The 16,582-nt window shown below is 40.4% G+C and overlaps 1 protein-coding gene across 1 annotated transcript in view; it reads right to left on the bottom strand.

Moving 5' to 3' along the window:
* Positions 1 to 15,879, bottom strand: part of ARHGAP19 (Rho GTPase activating protein 19) — a 57,376-nt gene extending 41,497 nt beyond the window's left edge. Inside the window, exon 1 of the mRNA XM_032432507.1 lies at positions 15,809 to 15,879. Within this exon, the coding sequence (XP_032288398.1) occupies positions 15,809 to 15,864 (56 nt within the window). The 5' untranslated portion in view covers positions 15,865 to 15,879. The remainder of the gene's footprint in view (positions 1 to 15,808) is intronic.
* Positions 15,880 to 16,582: the final 703 nt, after the last annotated feature.

Here is a 16,582-nt window from a genome sequence, read left to right on the forward strand (position 1 = left end):
GAAAATTTTTTTAGCATCCCCAGACCCCAAAATTAGCCCCTCTTAGCCTTTTTTGATCCCTTAGGACCTATTTTCCTGGTGGATGCACAGAGTAAATCAAGATAAAGCACAGATGCCCACAGACACAGTTCCAACTTAGGACAGCTTGCTGCTGAGATGCTAAGTATAGTTCTTGGGGAAGGAGCTTGGTGGGGCCACTCTTGTTGATCAGGGTCTGAACTGCCTCTATAATGGCTCACTGGAAAACAAATGCTAAATGCTATTTTCACTTTTTGTCTGTTTTGTAAAAGTGGAAATCCTCTTTGGGCTTCTTTCATTAGTGAAAACAGGAACTAATGTAGGTCCCTCCTAAAAGCAAAGAGGCCTAACACAAACGTTCAAAAAGCAGGGGACACCTGTAGAGTAGCCCAACACCCCCTTCCACAGTTTCACTTTCTGTGGTCCACAAGCAGATAATCCCCCTCTTGACCTACCATCAGAAGATCAACAGTAGCCTAACAACTATCAAAAATGCCTACATCATTCACCTCACTTCATCTGATGACATAGGCATTGTATCATCTCACATGATCACAAGAAGGGTGAGTATAGCACAAAAGGTATTTTGAGAGAAAGACCACATTCACCTACCTTTCATTATATTATTATTGTTCTATTTTATAATTATTTATTGCTCCCTTTTATCTAGTTAGTAGATAAGAGATTTCTATTATACCTAGTTATTAGATAAGAGACCTCTATTAATCTCTTAATGTGCCTAATTTATAAATTAAACTTTATCATAGCTGTGTATGTATAGGAAAAAAGTATATATGGGGTTCAGTACTATCCACAGGTTCAGACATCCATAGGGGGCAGTCTTGGAACATAAAACCTCACAGATAGAGGGGGACTACTGTACTGTCTTCATTAGGTTTTATATCAAGGTTGTGCTGGCCTTATAAAATTATTTGGGGAGTAGGTCTTATTTTTCTACTTTCTGAAAAAGTTTACGTGAGATTGGTGTTATTTCCTCTTTAAATGCTTGCTCAAGGGACGCCTGGGTGGCTCAGTCAGTTAAGCATCTGCCTTCAGCTCAGGTCATGATCCCAGGGTTTTGGGATCGAGTCCCACATCGGGGTCCTTGCTCGGCGGGGAGCCTGCTTCTCCCTCTGCCTGCCACTCCCCCTGCTTGTACTCTCACTCTCTCTAGCAAATAAATAAAATCTTTAAAAAAATAAATGCTTGCTCAAATTGGCTGATGAAGCCATCTAAACCTAGAGTTTTCTTTGTGAGGTTTTTAAGTATATATTCAATTTATGTTACAGGACTATCCAAATTTTCTATTTCTTCTTATATTAATTTTGGTAAGTTGGACATTTCTAGGAATTTATCTATTTTGTATAAATTTTCAAACTTTATTGGCATAAACTTGTTTATAATATTCTCTTAGGAACTTTTTTTTTTAAGATTTTATTTATTCATGAGAGAGAGAGCGCATGCACGTAAGAAAGATCATAAGCAGGTGGAGGAGCAGAGGGAGAGGGAGAAGCAGGCTCCCCGCTGAGCAGGAAACCTGACACAGGGCTCGATCCTAGGACCCTGGGATCATGACCTGAGCCGAAGACAGACACTTAACAGACTGAGCCACCCAGGCACCTCTCACTATGGAACTTTGTAGTTCTTAAGAGGAACCATTAACAAGTTCCTAAGAGGGGTGTCTGGGTGGCTCAGTCGGTTAAGCGTCTGCCTTCAGCTCAGGTCATGACCCTAGTATGTCTTCAGCTCTGGATCCTGGGATGGAGCCTCGAGTCGGGCTCCCTGCTCAGCGGGGAGCCTGCTTCTCCCTCTCCCTCTGCCTGCCACTCCCCCTGCTTGTGCTCTCTCTGTCAAATAAATAAATAAATAATCTTTAAAAAGAAAAAAGTTATGTCCTCCTCTTTGTTCCTGATGTTGATAATTTATGTTTTCTCTTTTTTAATTTATGAATCTTATTAGAAGTTTATCAATTTTATTAGCTTTGTCAAAGTTCCCGCTTTTGATTTTGCTGAATCCCTCTATTACATGTTTGCTGTTTATTTCATGAATGTCTGCTCTTATCTTTATTACTTCCTTTCTTTACTGGATTCAGGATAAAGGTGGTGCTGCAAATCAGTGGGGAATGGATGACCTTTTCACTAAGTGGTGCTGGAACACTTGGATATCTACAGAGGGGAAAAGTGAAAATTGATATCTATCTCACACTATACACAAAGATCATCAATTCCAGGTAAACAGCATCTCTAAAGGTGAATAGCAGAATGATAAACCTACTAAAAGGTAATAGAGAAAAATACACTCTTGAACTGAGGCTGGGGAGATTTTTTAAATAACTTTAAAATAACACATTAAAAATATTAACCACAAAAAAAGATTAACACATTTGAGTTCATTAAAATAAGAACTTGTGCTTATCAAAAGACATCATTAAGAAAGCCACAGAGTAGGAAAATATATCTGTAATATATAGCAAAAAAAAAAAGGGCTCACCTGAATATACTAAGAATTCCTACTAATCAGTAAGAAAAAACAAACAACCCAGTAGAAAAACAGGCATGAGGGGTGCCTGGGTGGCTCAGTTGTTAAGCGCCTGCCTTCGGCTCAGGTCATGATCCCAGAGTCCTGGGATCGAGCCCTGCATCGGGCTCCCTGCTCCACGGGGAGCCTGCTTCTCCCTCTCCCACTCCCCCTGCTTCTGTTCCCTCTCTCGCTGTGTCTCTCTCTGTCAAATATATAAATAAAATCTTTAAAAGAAAAGAAAAACAGGCATGAAATTTCAATAAAATCTCATAAGAAAAGAGTAGCCAAGGGGCACCTGGGTGACTCAGGAGGTTAAGCATCCAACTCTTGGTTTAGGCTCAGGCCATGATCTCAGGGTCAGCATGGAGTCAGCTTAAGAATTCTCTCTCCCTCTGCCCCTCCACCGGCTAGGAAGTGTGCACAACACTCTCTCACTCTATCCCTCTCAAACAAATAAATAAACAAAATCTTTAAAAAGAAAAAGTAGCCAAATACCCAATATATTCATGAAGGAAAAAAAACGGTTTAACATCATTAGATATCAAGGAAATCCAAGTTTTAAAACAATGACATATTATTATCCAACAGAATGACTAAAATTAAAGAGAATGACAATACCAAGGTTTAGAGAAACTAAGAGTAACTCTTTTATACTGATAGCAGGGCTATAAATTGGTACAACCATTTTGGAAAACTGGTCTTATCTACTAAAGTTGAACAAAAGTGTGTCCTATGACCCCATCAATTCTAAAACATGCCTAACATGTGTAGCCACAGGTGCACCAAAAATCACAAACAAGAATGTTCACTGGGGCACCTGGGTGGCTCAGTCGTTAAGCATCTGCCTTCAGCTCAGGTCATGATCTCAGGGTCCTGGGATCAAGCCCCGCATCCGGCTCCCTGCTCAGTGGAGAAGTCTGCTTCTCCCTCTCCCTCTGCCCCTCCCCCTGCTCACGCTCGCATGCTCTTTCTCTCTCATTCTCAAATAAATAAAATCTTAAAAAAAAAAATGTTCACTGAAACATTAATTTCTTTTTTTTTTTTTTTTTTTTTTTTTTAAAGATTTTATTTATTTATTTGAGAGAGAGAGAACGAGAGACAGAGAGCATGAGAAGGAGGAGGGTCAGAGGGAGAAGCAGACTCCCTGCCGAGCAGGGAGCCCGATGCGGGACTCGATCCCGGGACTCCAGGATCATGACCTGAGCCGAAGGCAGTCACTTAACCAACTGAGCCACCCAGGCGCCCCTGAAACATTAATTTCTAAACAGCCAAAACATCCAGCAGAATGATTTTTTAAATTGTGGCATATATAATGGTATATTTTACAGCAATGAAAATGGACAAACTCCAGATATATGCACCATCATGGATGAATCACATATAATGATGAGCAAAAGAAGTCTCACACACACCCACCCACCCACACACTACTTACTAAGTATGCAATGACATTTACATCAAATTTTAAGAATAGACAAAAGCATATTGTTTAGCAATACTTGCTTAAGTGGTAAAACTGTAAAAAGAAGCAAAGATATATTTACCATAAAATTCAGGATAATGGCTACCTTTGGGGGACAGTGATTAAGAGTAGGCAAGAGGGTATGAAGGGAATTTTCATGATGCTAGCAATATTTTTGTGATAAATCACTGAGCTATGGAAAAAGGGAGATTCATTTGAAGTAAATATGGCAAATGTTAAGCTTTGTTGAAGCTGGGCAATAGGAAAATACTGATTATATTATTCTACATACTTGTATGTAGAATCACATCTTTCAAGACAAATTAAAAAAAAAGTAGCTTTGACGTAAATCTTGCTACTACTTGATGTAAATATCATAGAAAATCAAAGTTAATAGTAATGGTCAATTTCCTCATCATAAAAGTTTTTGCATAGATGACCAGAACCAGGAGAATTAGTAGTTAGGTATATAGGCATACAGAGATAGCAAGGACTCTAGTATTTAAATGCACGTATTAGGCAACCATCCCAAAGAAGGGTAAGAGGCAAAGCTTATCAAAAAGGATAATTTGGGGGCACCTGGCTGGCTCAGTCAGTAGACCATGCGACTCTTGATCTTAGGATCGTGAGTTCAAGCCCCACATTGGGTGTAGAGCTTACACTGGAAAAAAAAAAAAAAAAGGAAAAGAAAAGAAAACAATTTTCATTACCTACTTATCATCTGCTATGATTACTCTTACCACTAGATGGAACTCTACATGTAAGGCGATCTGCTTAGTGAAAGGACTAGAAGCAGAATCCACAGCTGAAAAAAATCAATTACAGAATAATGAAATGCAAGTGCTTTTCAGGCATGTTGAACCCATGAATCTGCAAAATTCAAGGCAGTGGGGGGAAAAAAAAAACTTATCCTGCAGATGTATCTTTTGGCTGACTGCTACCAAAACTGCATACCCACAAAACGAAATGTTTCCTCCCTAGTGAATTGCTTAACTTGATTTGTTCTCCAAGAACCACAACCTTGGCAACATCTATCAAAATACGAGCTATATTTAAAGCTGTCTAAATCTGACTTACCACCCTAAGAGAAGTATGTACTCTCTTACTACTTTTTCAACACTCTGGCTCTGAAACATGGCTTTCATTGTGTCGCTTCTGGGAGAGCTGTTAGATAAGAATACATATAAATATTAAACAAGAAGTTATTATTCTTCCCTTTTTCTATATATCAAATTTAAACTGGTATCATGAAAGCTGTATATATAGAGAAAGGATAAAACAGGTCCCATGTGCCCAAGCTGCCAGGATTTTTAAATAACAGAAACAGTTCAAAGTTAGTAAGTAGTACCACAAGATTTCAGGAAATTATATCCAATTTCTTAGACAAAAATTTTGAAACATTTACATTCTAAGGGCTGCCCTTAGAGTAACTGTCCAAGGTTTTGTAATTAGGACCTCTTATCTCTAATTTAGACTCCAAAAGTCTGCAAAAGCATATCTGACCCGTATATTTGATCTCAACCTAATTTCAAAGTACTAGAGCAACTTAATCTGAATTAAATTAAACTAGTTAGAAATTAAAGAATTCCTGATTGCTTATCTTCTTAACCTTAACATTTTTTGGAAACCTGACCTAAGATTTCGCCCTATGGAATGACAATGCAATGTTCTCAGTCAAGAAAGCGAATTATACTTCCTCCAAGTATCAATAACACAAATTTATTGACATCTATTTACTTGTCAATTTTTATCCTTTTGGGTTTCACAAGAATTGGTATTAATTCTGTTGCCATCACCTCTCTCAATTTTTCTCCCTCAGGCAGAATAAGAAGAAAGTTTATTTGTATTAGAAAAATAACATCAAAATTCCCTATTTATTTGGAGAAAGTTCTATAAAATGCTTTGTTGACAATACAGTATCTCTTACCATTACCTAAAAGTTGTTTACCACTCAGAAAAGTATAGTCCAAACTTCAGGAGACTCTTTTCCAACAGACTTTAAATAACATGAGCCTCAGGCAACTAATACACAAAGTACTTCTATGTGTGATCACACCAGGTCCCAAAAGACTACTTCTAAATCCATTTGTTCCAAAGTCCAGAGTGATCCTACCCAAGAGAGACAGCCAGTGCTTCTGCTCTGGCATGTGACATTTGTATCTCACACAAGTTCTTAAAAAAGAGCTTCTATTACCTTAGTCAATATTCTATGAACCTAATCATAAATCTCTTCATCAACAAGCATAAGAAGGTGAAATCATAGTTACTCATGTGTCATTTAAAATCAAACTAACCATGATCTACTGAATGCTTTGTAATTTTAAGAAATTCTAAGGTATAGGGACAAGATACTAAGCTAAGTTGCTGGCCTCCGGAAGCTTAAAATTCACTAAGGTTTTATTCTTTTTTTTTTTCCCCCACTACCTCTATTTTCAAAAATACAAGTAGCCAACTGCAGGTACAATTAGCACATGAGCACCTAGGAGGCCCAATGAGATGACTTTGAAAATTAGGATGCAAACAATTTTTGTTTTATTGCATTTGCATATGTGTACACACACACACACACACACACACACGCGTTAGCCTCTGGAGCATCATTATTTTAAAGAGATCTTAAGGGGGTGCCTGGGTGGCTCAGTCGTTAAACATCTGCCTTGGGCTCAGGTCATGATCCCAGGGTCCTGGGATCGAGCCCCACATCAGGCTCCCTGCTCAGCGAGAAGCCTGCTTCTCCCTCTCCCACTCCCCCTGCTTGTGTTCCCTCTCTCGCTGTGTGTCTCTCTCTGTCAAATAAATAAGATCTTTTTAAATAAATAAATAATAAAGAGCTCTTAGGGCAATTGCTAAAAATCCTTTGAAATTGTAAGTGTTTAGTCTTAAGCAACCTCCACTTTGGGAAAACACAATATACTTTCCCATTCATTCTGAATGATACCAACTCTTGAGATGATGTAGTGTTGAAAAGATGGCATTCTAATATATGAGATTTTTTTTTTAAAGATTTTATTTATTTGCAAGAGAGAGCGTGAGAGGGAGAGAGAGAGAGAGGGAGGGAGCATAAGCTGGGGTGGGGGGGGCGGCCAGAGGGAGAAGCAGACTCCCTGCTGAGCAGGGAGCCCGACATGGGACTTGATCCAAGGACCCTGGGATCATGACCTGAGCCAAAGGCAGACGCTTAACCAACTGAGCCACCCAGGTGTCCCAATAAGGGGCCTTTTTTTTTTGGTTGGTTTTTTTAAGAAACATAAAATGTGTTCTCCACCTATTATCGGCAAGCCCTTTTCAAAACATAACCCTAAATAAAGGGGGGTGTACAAGGGGTTACTAAGATAGTGCAGTGGACATCTGTTATTTTTGCATCCCCAACATCTATCTTCCCTTTCCTCTGATAACATCACCCCAATTTTCCTTTGGGCAATAACCTCTCCCCATCTTTCAGTATATGTGGTTTGGTGGGTTATCCCTACTCCCTGGGCAGCAAGTGTGAGCACCTGACCCAGGCTTAACTAATCAAAACATTCTACCCTCCTCATTGACTGAGGCAAAGGCCCATAAAATCAAAAAAGGAAAAAAAGACTCAACTCCAAGACTCTTGCTGGATGCTAAGATGGCTAAACCGGTGGAATGCCAGATTGAAGCTGCTGGTGGTCGATTACTGCCATCTTTGGTGAAGAACTTACCTTTTCAAAAAGCAAATACACAGGAAATCAGATCTAAGAAAGTAAGAGGCAGATGCCTAGTGACATTGAGATTTGAGAATTTCAATACAGATTAAGCCATGCTTGATCTACTCCCTGGACTTTTCAGTTTCTTGAGCCAATCAATAGCATCTCTTTGCTTAAGCTAGTTTAAGTTGCTGTCACATATAACTGAAAGAATCCTAACAAATATAAATGTTAAAAATGTCAGCTGCTAGTATAAATCCAAGCCCCTCTGTGGTCATTTTGGTTATTCTCTCTCCCTACCTCCTTCTTGGGAAATCTCTGTTCTCTGAGATCACTTCTTGCTGGGCTCATTATCACCCCTGCCTCCAAAGCCCACCCCTGTGGCTGTGGCTGGCAGCCTCTACTAGAAAGTCACCCTCTCTTCTCCATACTGTCCTTTTTTAATTTTTGTCTTATCTCCTGTGCTTCTCCCTTCTGTACCATTTTTCCAATGCTTCTCAGTTTTTCATAAGCCAGTCTTGGTTTTCCTGACAGATGTGAACTTCTGTTCAGCCAAATGCACCAATCACAGCACACGGCATGCAGTCTTTGGTTCTTCAGCTCAACTCGTTCAAGCAATTTTCATTGTTCTACATTATTCAAAAGTTCTTTTTAAAAAACAGCAAAACTCAGGGCGCCTGGGTGGCTCAGTCGTTAAGCATCTGCGTTCAGCTCAGGTCATGATCCCAGGGTCCTGGGATCGAGCCCCACATCAGGCTCCCTGCTCAGCGGGAAGCCTGCTTCTCCCTCTCCCACTCCCCCTGCTTGTGTTCCCTCTCTCGCTGTCTCTCTGTCAAAAAATAAATAAAATCTTAAAAATAAATAAATAAATAATAGCAAAACCCTCCGTGCTCCTGGGTGGCTAAGTCCATGCACCTGGGTGGCTAAGTCCATTAAGCATCTGCCTTCGGCTCAGGTTGTGATCTCAGGGTCCCGCGATCAAGCGGCTGGAGCCCAGCTTTGGGCTTCCTGCTCAGTGGGGAGTCAGCTTCTCCCTCTCCCTCTGCCCCTCCCCCTGCTCATGCTCCCGTGCGCTGGCACTCTCTCTCAAATAAGTAAGTAAAATCTTTAAAAAAAAGGCAAAACTTTCAACTGAATGCTGTGTTACACCAAATAACTGACATTGATGTTAAATTTAAATTCAGGATAAAGGGTGTTCCAAAGATTCAGGTACAATAACTAGTCCTAGAACAAGACCAAAAAAATTACTGTACATTAGACCCTGGCAGTAACTCTTTTGAAATTATGTATATTTCAAGATCATTACAAACACCAATTTCTGAAACCTCATATAACTACCTATCAGAAGCTCCAGGTAAAAAGATAGGGAAATGTGAAAGTAGCTTGCTCAAAGACACACACTGCTTTAACTGAGAGAAAAGTATCAATAAACAACACACCCTCTGGGATCTTTGCAAGTCTGAAACTGCCAAGAATAATAAGGTAATACTAATACTTTAAATACCAGCATGCCTCAAAAAATAAAATACAGATAAACAATAGTTATTAGGTTAAACATAATTTAAGACTCTTGCTCCAGGTTCTTTAATCCAGGAAACAGTCATTCTATTTGCAAAGCATACAGACCTTTACAAACTTACATGCAAATAACTGTGTCAATGCAAATTTAACCACCAATCACTTTCTTGTCCTAACTTCTTTCTGTCCCTCCTCGTCCATTCAGATCCTACACACTATCTCATACTTGTCTATAAAAGTCTTAGGAAGTGCTGCCGCAAGGGAAGCACAGAACCGGAGGGAGATGATTCTCCACATGTGCCAGTTATGGATTTAATACCTCTCACCCATCCTTGCCTACTCTGCAAAAATGGAGCTGGAGCCTTTAAGTATATTTCCTTCTCCAGCTGGCACAATGTTGAGCGTTATTAATAAAGAGCACTGGAGAGACACTGCAGGAGGAAGCAGCTTTCCCTTCCTGGTTCCAGGGCGCTCCGCTGGGCAAGCTCCTGCAGCATGCACAGCTCCACCGGCACCCAGCTCCCGCAGCAAGGGCAGCTTCTCCAGTGACAGCCTCCTGCAGTCTCCAGCACCCAGCAGCATCCCTAAACCAGTAGCTTCCCTCCAACACACCTCCCTATGAACAGCTTTCCCCAGTACCCTCAGGGGTAGATTTCTAGTAGGTTCTATAAGGTGAATTTCCAACAAATTCTACCACAGCAACTTTTCTGCCATCCAATGTGAGCCATAGCCATGCCCTAAACAAGGTCTGGATCTCTTCCTTGTACATTCTACCTCAGCCCTAAGGATTATAGTCGATTCTTTTTTTTAACTTTTTTTTTTAAGATTTTATTTATTTATTTGTCGGAGAGAGAGAGAGAGCACAAGCAGGGGGAGTGGCAGGCAGGGCAGTTAGAGGGAGAAGCAGGCTCCCTGCTGAGCAGGAAGCCTGATGTGGGACTCAATCCCAGAACCCCTGGATCATGACCTGAGCTGAAGGCAGACGCTTAACCGACTGAGCCACCCAGGTGTCCCTCTTTCTTTTTTTTTAATCAAGGTATAATTAGCAAATAAAATTGCAAGATATTTAAAGTGTACAGCATGATGAGTTTGATATAGATATATAGATATATATAAGCTGATTCTGATTATCTACTGTTTGTATAATCTTTAGAGATCTCTCTTACATCTTACTAGCCAATCCCTGTTACTCCAATCCCATTATAGTTAATAATTATTTTTTTAATAATTCTTTGTATTAAACATTCTTTGTTCAAATTACTATATAGTTTCTGTGTCCTAGTTGAACCCTGACTGATACATCAAGTAAAACTAGCAAACCAACAGCACAAGATAGATGGGCTCTGGCATTTTAGAAAAAAATCTATCCTAAAAGATGGTTAATAAAAGTATAGTTAAGAGGGTTCAAGCAAGGTAACCAGAGGGTATCTTCAAGAAGAAAATGATGATCACTGCTGATTAAAAAAAGAAAGAAAGAAAAGAAAAAGCAATAATTTAATCAACTATAATATGTTCCTCCCAAAGATAAAATGAGACAAGCTGAGGGGCGCCTGGGTGGTTCAGTTCCTTAAGCATCTGCCTTCAGCTCAGGTCGTGATCTCAGGGTCCTGGAATCAAGCAGATTGAGCCCCACGTTGGGCTCCCTGCTCATCGGGGAGTCTGCTCCTCCCTCTCCCTCTGCCCCTCCCTCCAACCAGTTCATGTGTTCTCTCTCTCTCTCTCTCAAATAAATAAATAAAATAAAATAAAATAAAAAAATGAGGCAAGTTGACATACCTACCTTGCATATTCTTCATGCAAATTACCAAATTTGCATTTATCAATTGGCTTCTTGTGAGCCTGAATGGAGTTGGTCTCCTCAAACCCATCTAATGGATAAAATAGTGTCTGGACTTAAAATAACAACAAAAACAGACTGCCACTCTCTGATGACCACACAACCAACCAGCAACCTCCATCTTTGACATTTGTTAATTTCACAAATTCTACCAAAGGTTAGAGGCAAAGAAAAGTAAGCCACTTACCAGTTTATGCAGATTAATTTTAAAGATATTTTTTATTTATTTTTGCAAAAGAGAGAGCAAGCATGAGCGGGAGTGGGAGGGGGCAGAGAGAGAAGCAGACTCCCTCTGAGCAGGGAGCTGGACCTGGGGCTTGATCCCAGAATCCTGGGATCATGACCTGAGCCAAAGGCAGACGCTTAACCAACTGAGCCACCCAGGCACCCAAATTTTAAAATTCTATTTCTTCTTTCCCTCTCCTTCACCAAGACTGGCCCTGTCTACAAGTATAATGATCAAAGTCTCTAAGCCAGGTCATTGATAAAAATATAAAATTATTCAGATTCAAGAAAGACCACTGAAGAATCTATTCATCATTACCCTGCAGATAGGATTTGAAAGCACAAATACAAAACTGGATTCAGATATTTTAAATCATGTTTTCCCACTTGTGCATGCGAGAACAGGCAAGTCTTCTTAAGGTCAGTAAAGGTTCCGTCTATCACTTCTCTTGAAGGGCCACACTGCTGTCTTATTAGAGAAAGAACAATATAACAAAAAAGTCTTCAGGAAATTATGTGTTTAGTAACCAATATTCCATATCTAAAGTGTATGTAAATTAGCAGAATACAAACCCTTTCTCCATCTATGGGCACCTTCCTAGTCCTCCAAAACCATTTCCAAAATGGGATGCAAGCATCCAGTAGTCTGTTCCTAAGCTTCCTGCTGTTCCTAAGTTCTAGGAGCAGGCTCGAGCCCCAAAACTTGGACACTGCTAGTATAGTAATTACAACTTATGACAAATGACAACTTATGACACATGTTATCACTACCACGGCTTGCTTTGCTTCCCTCCAACCCTGTATATTCCCATTTGCTTTTCCTGGTTCACAGCAGGTTTCTTTTTTCCCCTGTGAATATTGAGGTTAAAAAGCCTGTGACTCTTTGTTATCGATTTCCCCTCTTCATCTAATAATAGTTATCACTTTTTTTATATATCTTTTCAATTCAAAAAGTACTGAGCTGTATTTCCCTACTGCCAATTATGTGGGGAGGTGGCTATAACTCCTTCCCTGCTTTAGCCTTTTCTCTCTTTGGCCTTTGAGAGTCTTAACTATTTTTATATTGCTATTAGTAAAGTGGATAGCTTCTACTTATAGATTCCCTTTTAGAATTGTCCACTTAAGAGTAACTTGAAGGTATAATTAAAGTTAGTTAAATTTTAAAGCATTATTCTACCTGATAAAGACCGGAAATAGAGGGAAAGGTGTTTACCATCAACAAGTCAAAACAGAAAATTCTTTACAGGCAGAGCACTTTTTTTGCTTAAGATTTATTTATTTATTTGAGAGAGGGAGAGCACACAAGCAGGAGGTCAGGGAAAGGGAGAATCTCAGGCAGACCCCGCACTGAGCATGTAGCCAGATGCAGGGCTGGATCTCAGCACCCTGAGATCATGACCTAAGCGGAAACCAAGAGTCAGACACGTACCCAACTGTGCCACCCAAGCACCTCCACAGCAACTTTTTCTTTTTTTTTAAAGCTTTATTTTTTTTAAACATTTTATTTATTTATTTGAGAGAGAAAGAGAGAGAGTACGAGAGGGGGGAGGGTCAGAGGGAGAAGCAGACTCCCTGCTAAGCAGGGAGCCTGATGTGGGACTCGATCCCGGGACTCCAGGATCATGACCTGAGCCGAAGGGAGTCGCTTAACCAACTGAGCCACCCAGGCACCCGCAACTTTTTCTTATTTAGTTCTTTGATTAAAACAATTTAAAGCACTGCTAATTATTAGGAGCGGGCTTAAAATAATGATGAAGAAACAGAAAGCTAGTTCTTAATGCATGATCACATATTCTCCATTCAATGTGCAAATATATACTGATCTGTGAAATCAGACAATTCTTTCCTCTTCTTTATGGAATGAATACAAGGGGCCACACCACCAACAGAACATTAGAAAGATTAATATCTGCAGGGAAAAAAATTGTATGTATGGTATTTATCACCACAAGGAGTATTTTATGTCTTAGATAGGACTATTATTCATTCAGTACTGACCATCTACACAAAGCTAAGCATTGGGAATATGTAATAAAAATATACATGTGTCCTGCCCTCAAAAAAATTACAGAAACCCAAATTCTCTTTTATGATATGAAATTAATAGTTTCAAATTCAGATAAGATTCTGTGAATACCTGTTGATCACGTAATACCAGCACTTAAAATTTAAATTCAATTGGCAACATCCTTGAAAGGAATTCAAACTACTCCTGCTATAGAATAATGTTTTGTCTTCAGCTTCTCATCACAATTCAAGATTTTAGAGCAGGATGAGATGAGCTGATTGAATTTATCAATCCCCTCTACAGTTTCCAGGCAAAAATGATCAACCATTTATCGGCACTTCTGAGAGTGAAAAACTCTTCCCTATAAGATATTAACACATTCAAACATGTCTATCTCAGCTAGGGAACGAATCCAGTGCCCACTCATAAATCCAGCTTGCCAAGAATTGGAATCTCCCATTCAGTACAAATGGCACCAAGTGACACCAAAACAAAAGGTTTACGCTTTACACTGAGACAATGTAAATAAGCTCACTCTACTAAATTCTAATGTATATGTGTAATCAGTTAAGACATGTAAGGTCTCAAGACTGTAGCAAGACCACCTGGAAATTCTTTCTGGGAAAAGCTACATTTTGGTGTGCCTGTAAAAATTATGATTTCCTAAACTGCAGATCCCTCTGATCTGTTCTTTAGTTCTACCAGGAAAAAGAAAATCTATCACGTACTGAATGGTTATTACCTGCTAGGCTCAGTGCTAAGCACTAAAAAGACTGTCTAATTTAATCCCACATTCTCTGGAGTAGACATCATTATGTCCATTTATAGGTAAAGAAATTGAAGCAAAGAGAGGTTTAAAAATTGGCCTGAGTATTTTATTCTTTTTGGTGCTATTGTAAATGGAATTGTTTTCCTAATTTCCTTTTCAGATAGCTCATTGTTAGTATATAGAAATGCAACTGATTTTTGTATGTTGATTTCATATCTTGCAACTTTACTAAGTTTATTAGTTCTGTTAGTCTGTTAGTCTTTAGGGTTTTCTATATATAAGATCATGTTGTCTGCAAACAGGAACAATTTAAGTTCTTCCTTTCCAATTTTGAAGGCTTTTTAATCCCTTTTCTTGCCTAACTGCTCTGGCTAGGACTATTTGCCTTAGTCCTTATCACCTCACACCTGTCAGGATGGCTATTATGAAAAACAAAAACAAAAGGCAACAAGTGTTGGTAGGATGTAGAGAAACTGGAACCTCTGTACACTGTTGATGGGAATGCAAAATGCTGCAAGTGCTATGGAAAATAGTAAGGAGGTTCCTCAAAAATTTCAAAATAGAATTACTGTGTATGATCTAGCAATCCTGCTTCTGTGTATTTATCCCAAAGTACTGAAATCAGGATCTCGAAGAATTACTAGCACTCTCATGTTCACAGAGGCACAATTAATAATCACCAAGATTATTAATGTCCATGGACAGATGAATGGAATAGCAAAGTGTGGTATATACATAGAATGGAATATTACTCAGCTTTTTTTTCTTTTAAGATTTTATTTATTTGACAGAGAGAGAAAGAGAGATCACAAGTAGGCAGACAGGCAGGCAGAGGGAGAGGGAGAAGCAGGCTCCCCGCTGAGCACAGAGCCCGATGCGGGGCTGGATCCCAGGAAGCCGGGATCATGACCTGAGCGGAAGGCAGACGCGTAACCGACTGGGCCACCCAGGCGCCCCTATTACTCAGATTTTAAAAGAAAATTCTACAATAGGCGACATGGATGAACCTTACTGACATTATGCTAAGTGAAATAAGCCAGTTACAGGAAGACAAATGATTTCACTTATATATGAGGTATCCACTGATACGAGATGATCTAAAATAGTCAAAATCATAGAATGAAAGAGTGGAATGCTGGTTGCCAGAGGCCAGGAAAGGGGGAATGGGGAGTTCCTAATTAATAGGCATAAAGTTGTAGTTAAGCAAGATGAATAAGCTCTTGAGATAATGCTGTACAACACTGTACCTATAGTCAACAATACTGTCTTGCACACTTAAAAATTTGCTAAGAGGGTAGGCCTCATGTTAAGTATTCTAAACCACAATAAAAAAAATTTTTTTTAATTGGCCCAAGAACTCAAACCCATTTCTAACGGACACTCCCTTGCACCGACTTTAACACAATAAACTGCCTGGAAGCAGATTAGAAGGTACTAACAGAGCTCTCTCCCAGCACTGTGTGACGTTAGGGAATTCGCTTAACAGCTCTGGACTTGAGTATCCTCACCACCAAAAGGAGTCTCAGCGCAAAGGCAACCCGTCGGTCTGCAGCCCCGGCCACGGGCCGACCTCGCACCGACCTCGCACCAATCAGCGGGACCAAGCGGAGGTCAAGCTGGATCTCAGCTCCTGAGCCAGACCGCAGGCGTGAAAGGGCGAAACGCCGTAGGAGGAAAGAACAAAGCCTGGCCGCGCTGGGTCACTATGACCCAAAGGAAAAGCGTCAGTACGACCAGCCCACGGCCTCGTTTCCTAGGCAGCTGGACCAAGAACTCGGCTCACCTCGGGCGGGAATCACAGGCTGGCACCTCCCCTACACTCTGCGCCTCAGTCGCCATCTTAGTCAGCAAACTTCTTTCACCGCCCCCATCTCCGGTCCCGCCTCCACGCCTCTGGATTGGCTAAGGTGTTTCCCCCTCTTCCGTGCGATTGGATGACTAAAAATTTCATGATCTTATTGGTCTATTCAAATAGCTAACGGTTATTGGTCGCCCCCAGCCCAGGCGGAAAAGGGTTGGGGAGAAGACCCAGCCCTGAGGCCTGCTGGGAGTTGTAGTTTCTTGTTTTGATGAACCTTTCCGATTCCACCCACTTTTTAAGTTCTGGTCAAAAATCCCCAGCCTACGCTCAAATTAAGTCCGGATGTGAAATCTCAGAATTGCAGAACTGCCGAATTTGAAATTGACTTTAAGAACAACTCTCTAAATACAAGATTCGTTTTCTGTCTTGACACAGAGATACCTAGAAGAGTAGGTACAGCGCGGCAATCAACAAGTACATGACTGGGGGCGCCTGGGTGGCTCAGTCGTTAGGCGTCTGCCTTCGGCTCAGGTCATGGTCCCAGCGTCCTGGGATCGAGCCCCGCATCGGGCTTCCCGCTCAGCGGGAAGCCTGCTTCTCCCTCTCCCACTCCCCCTGCTTGTGTTCCCTCTCTCGCTGTCTGTCAAATAAATAAATAAAATATTAAAAAAAAAAAAAAAAAGAAGTACTTGACTATTACATTTCGATCGCAGCCAGCTTTCTTCAGACAGCCACACAGCGTAGTGGTGGGTCACC

Source organism: Phoca vitulina, unplaced genomic scaffold (genome assembly GCF_004348235.1).
Source record: "Phoca vitulina isolate PV1807 unplaced genomic scaffold, GSC_HSeal_1.0 scaffold48, whole genome shotgun sequence".
NCBI lineage: Eukaryota > Metazoa > Chordata > Mammalia > Carnivora > Phocidae > Phoca > Phoca vitulina.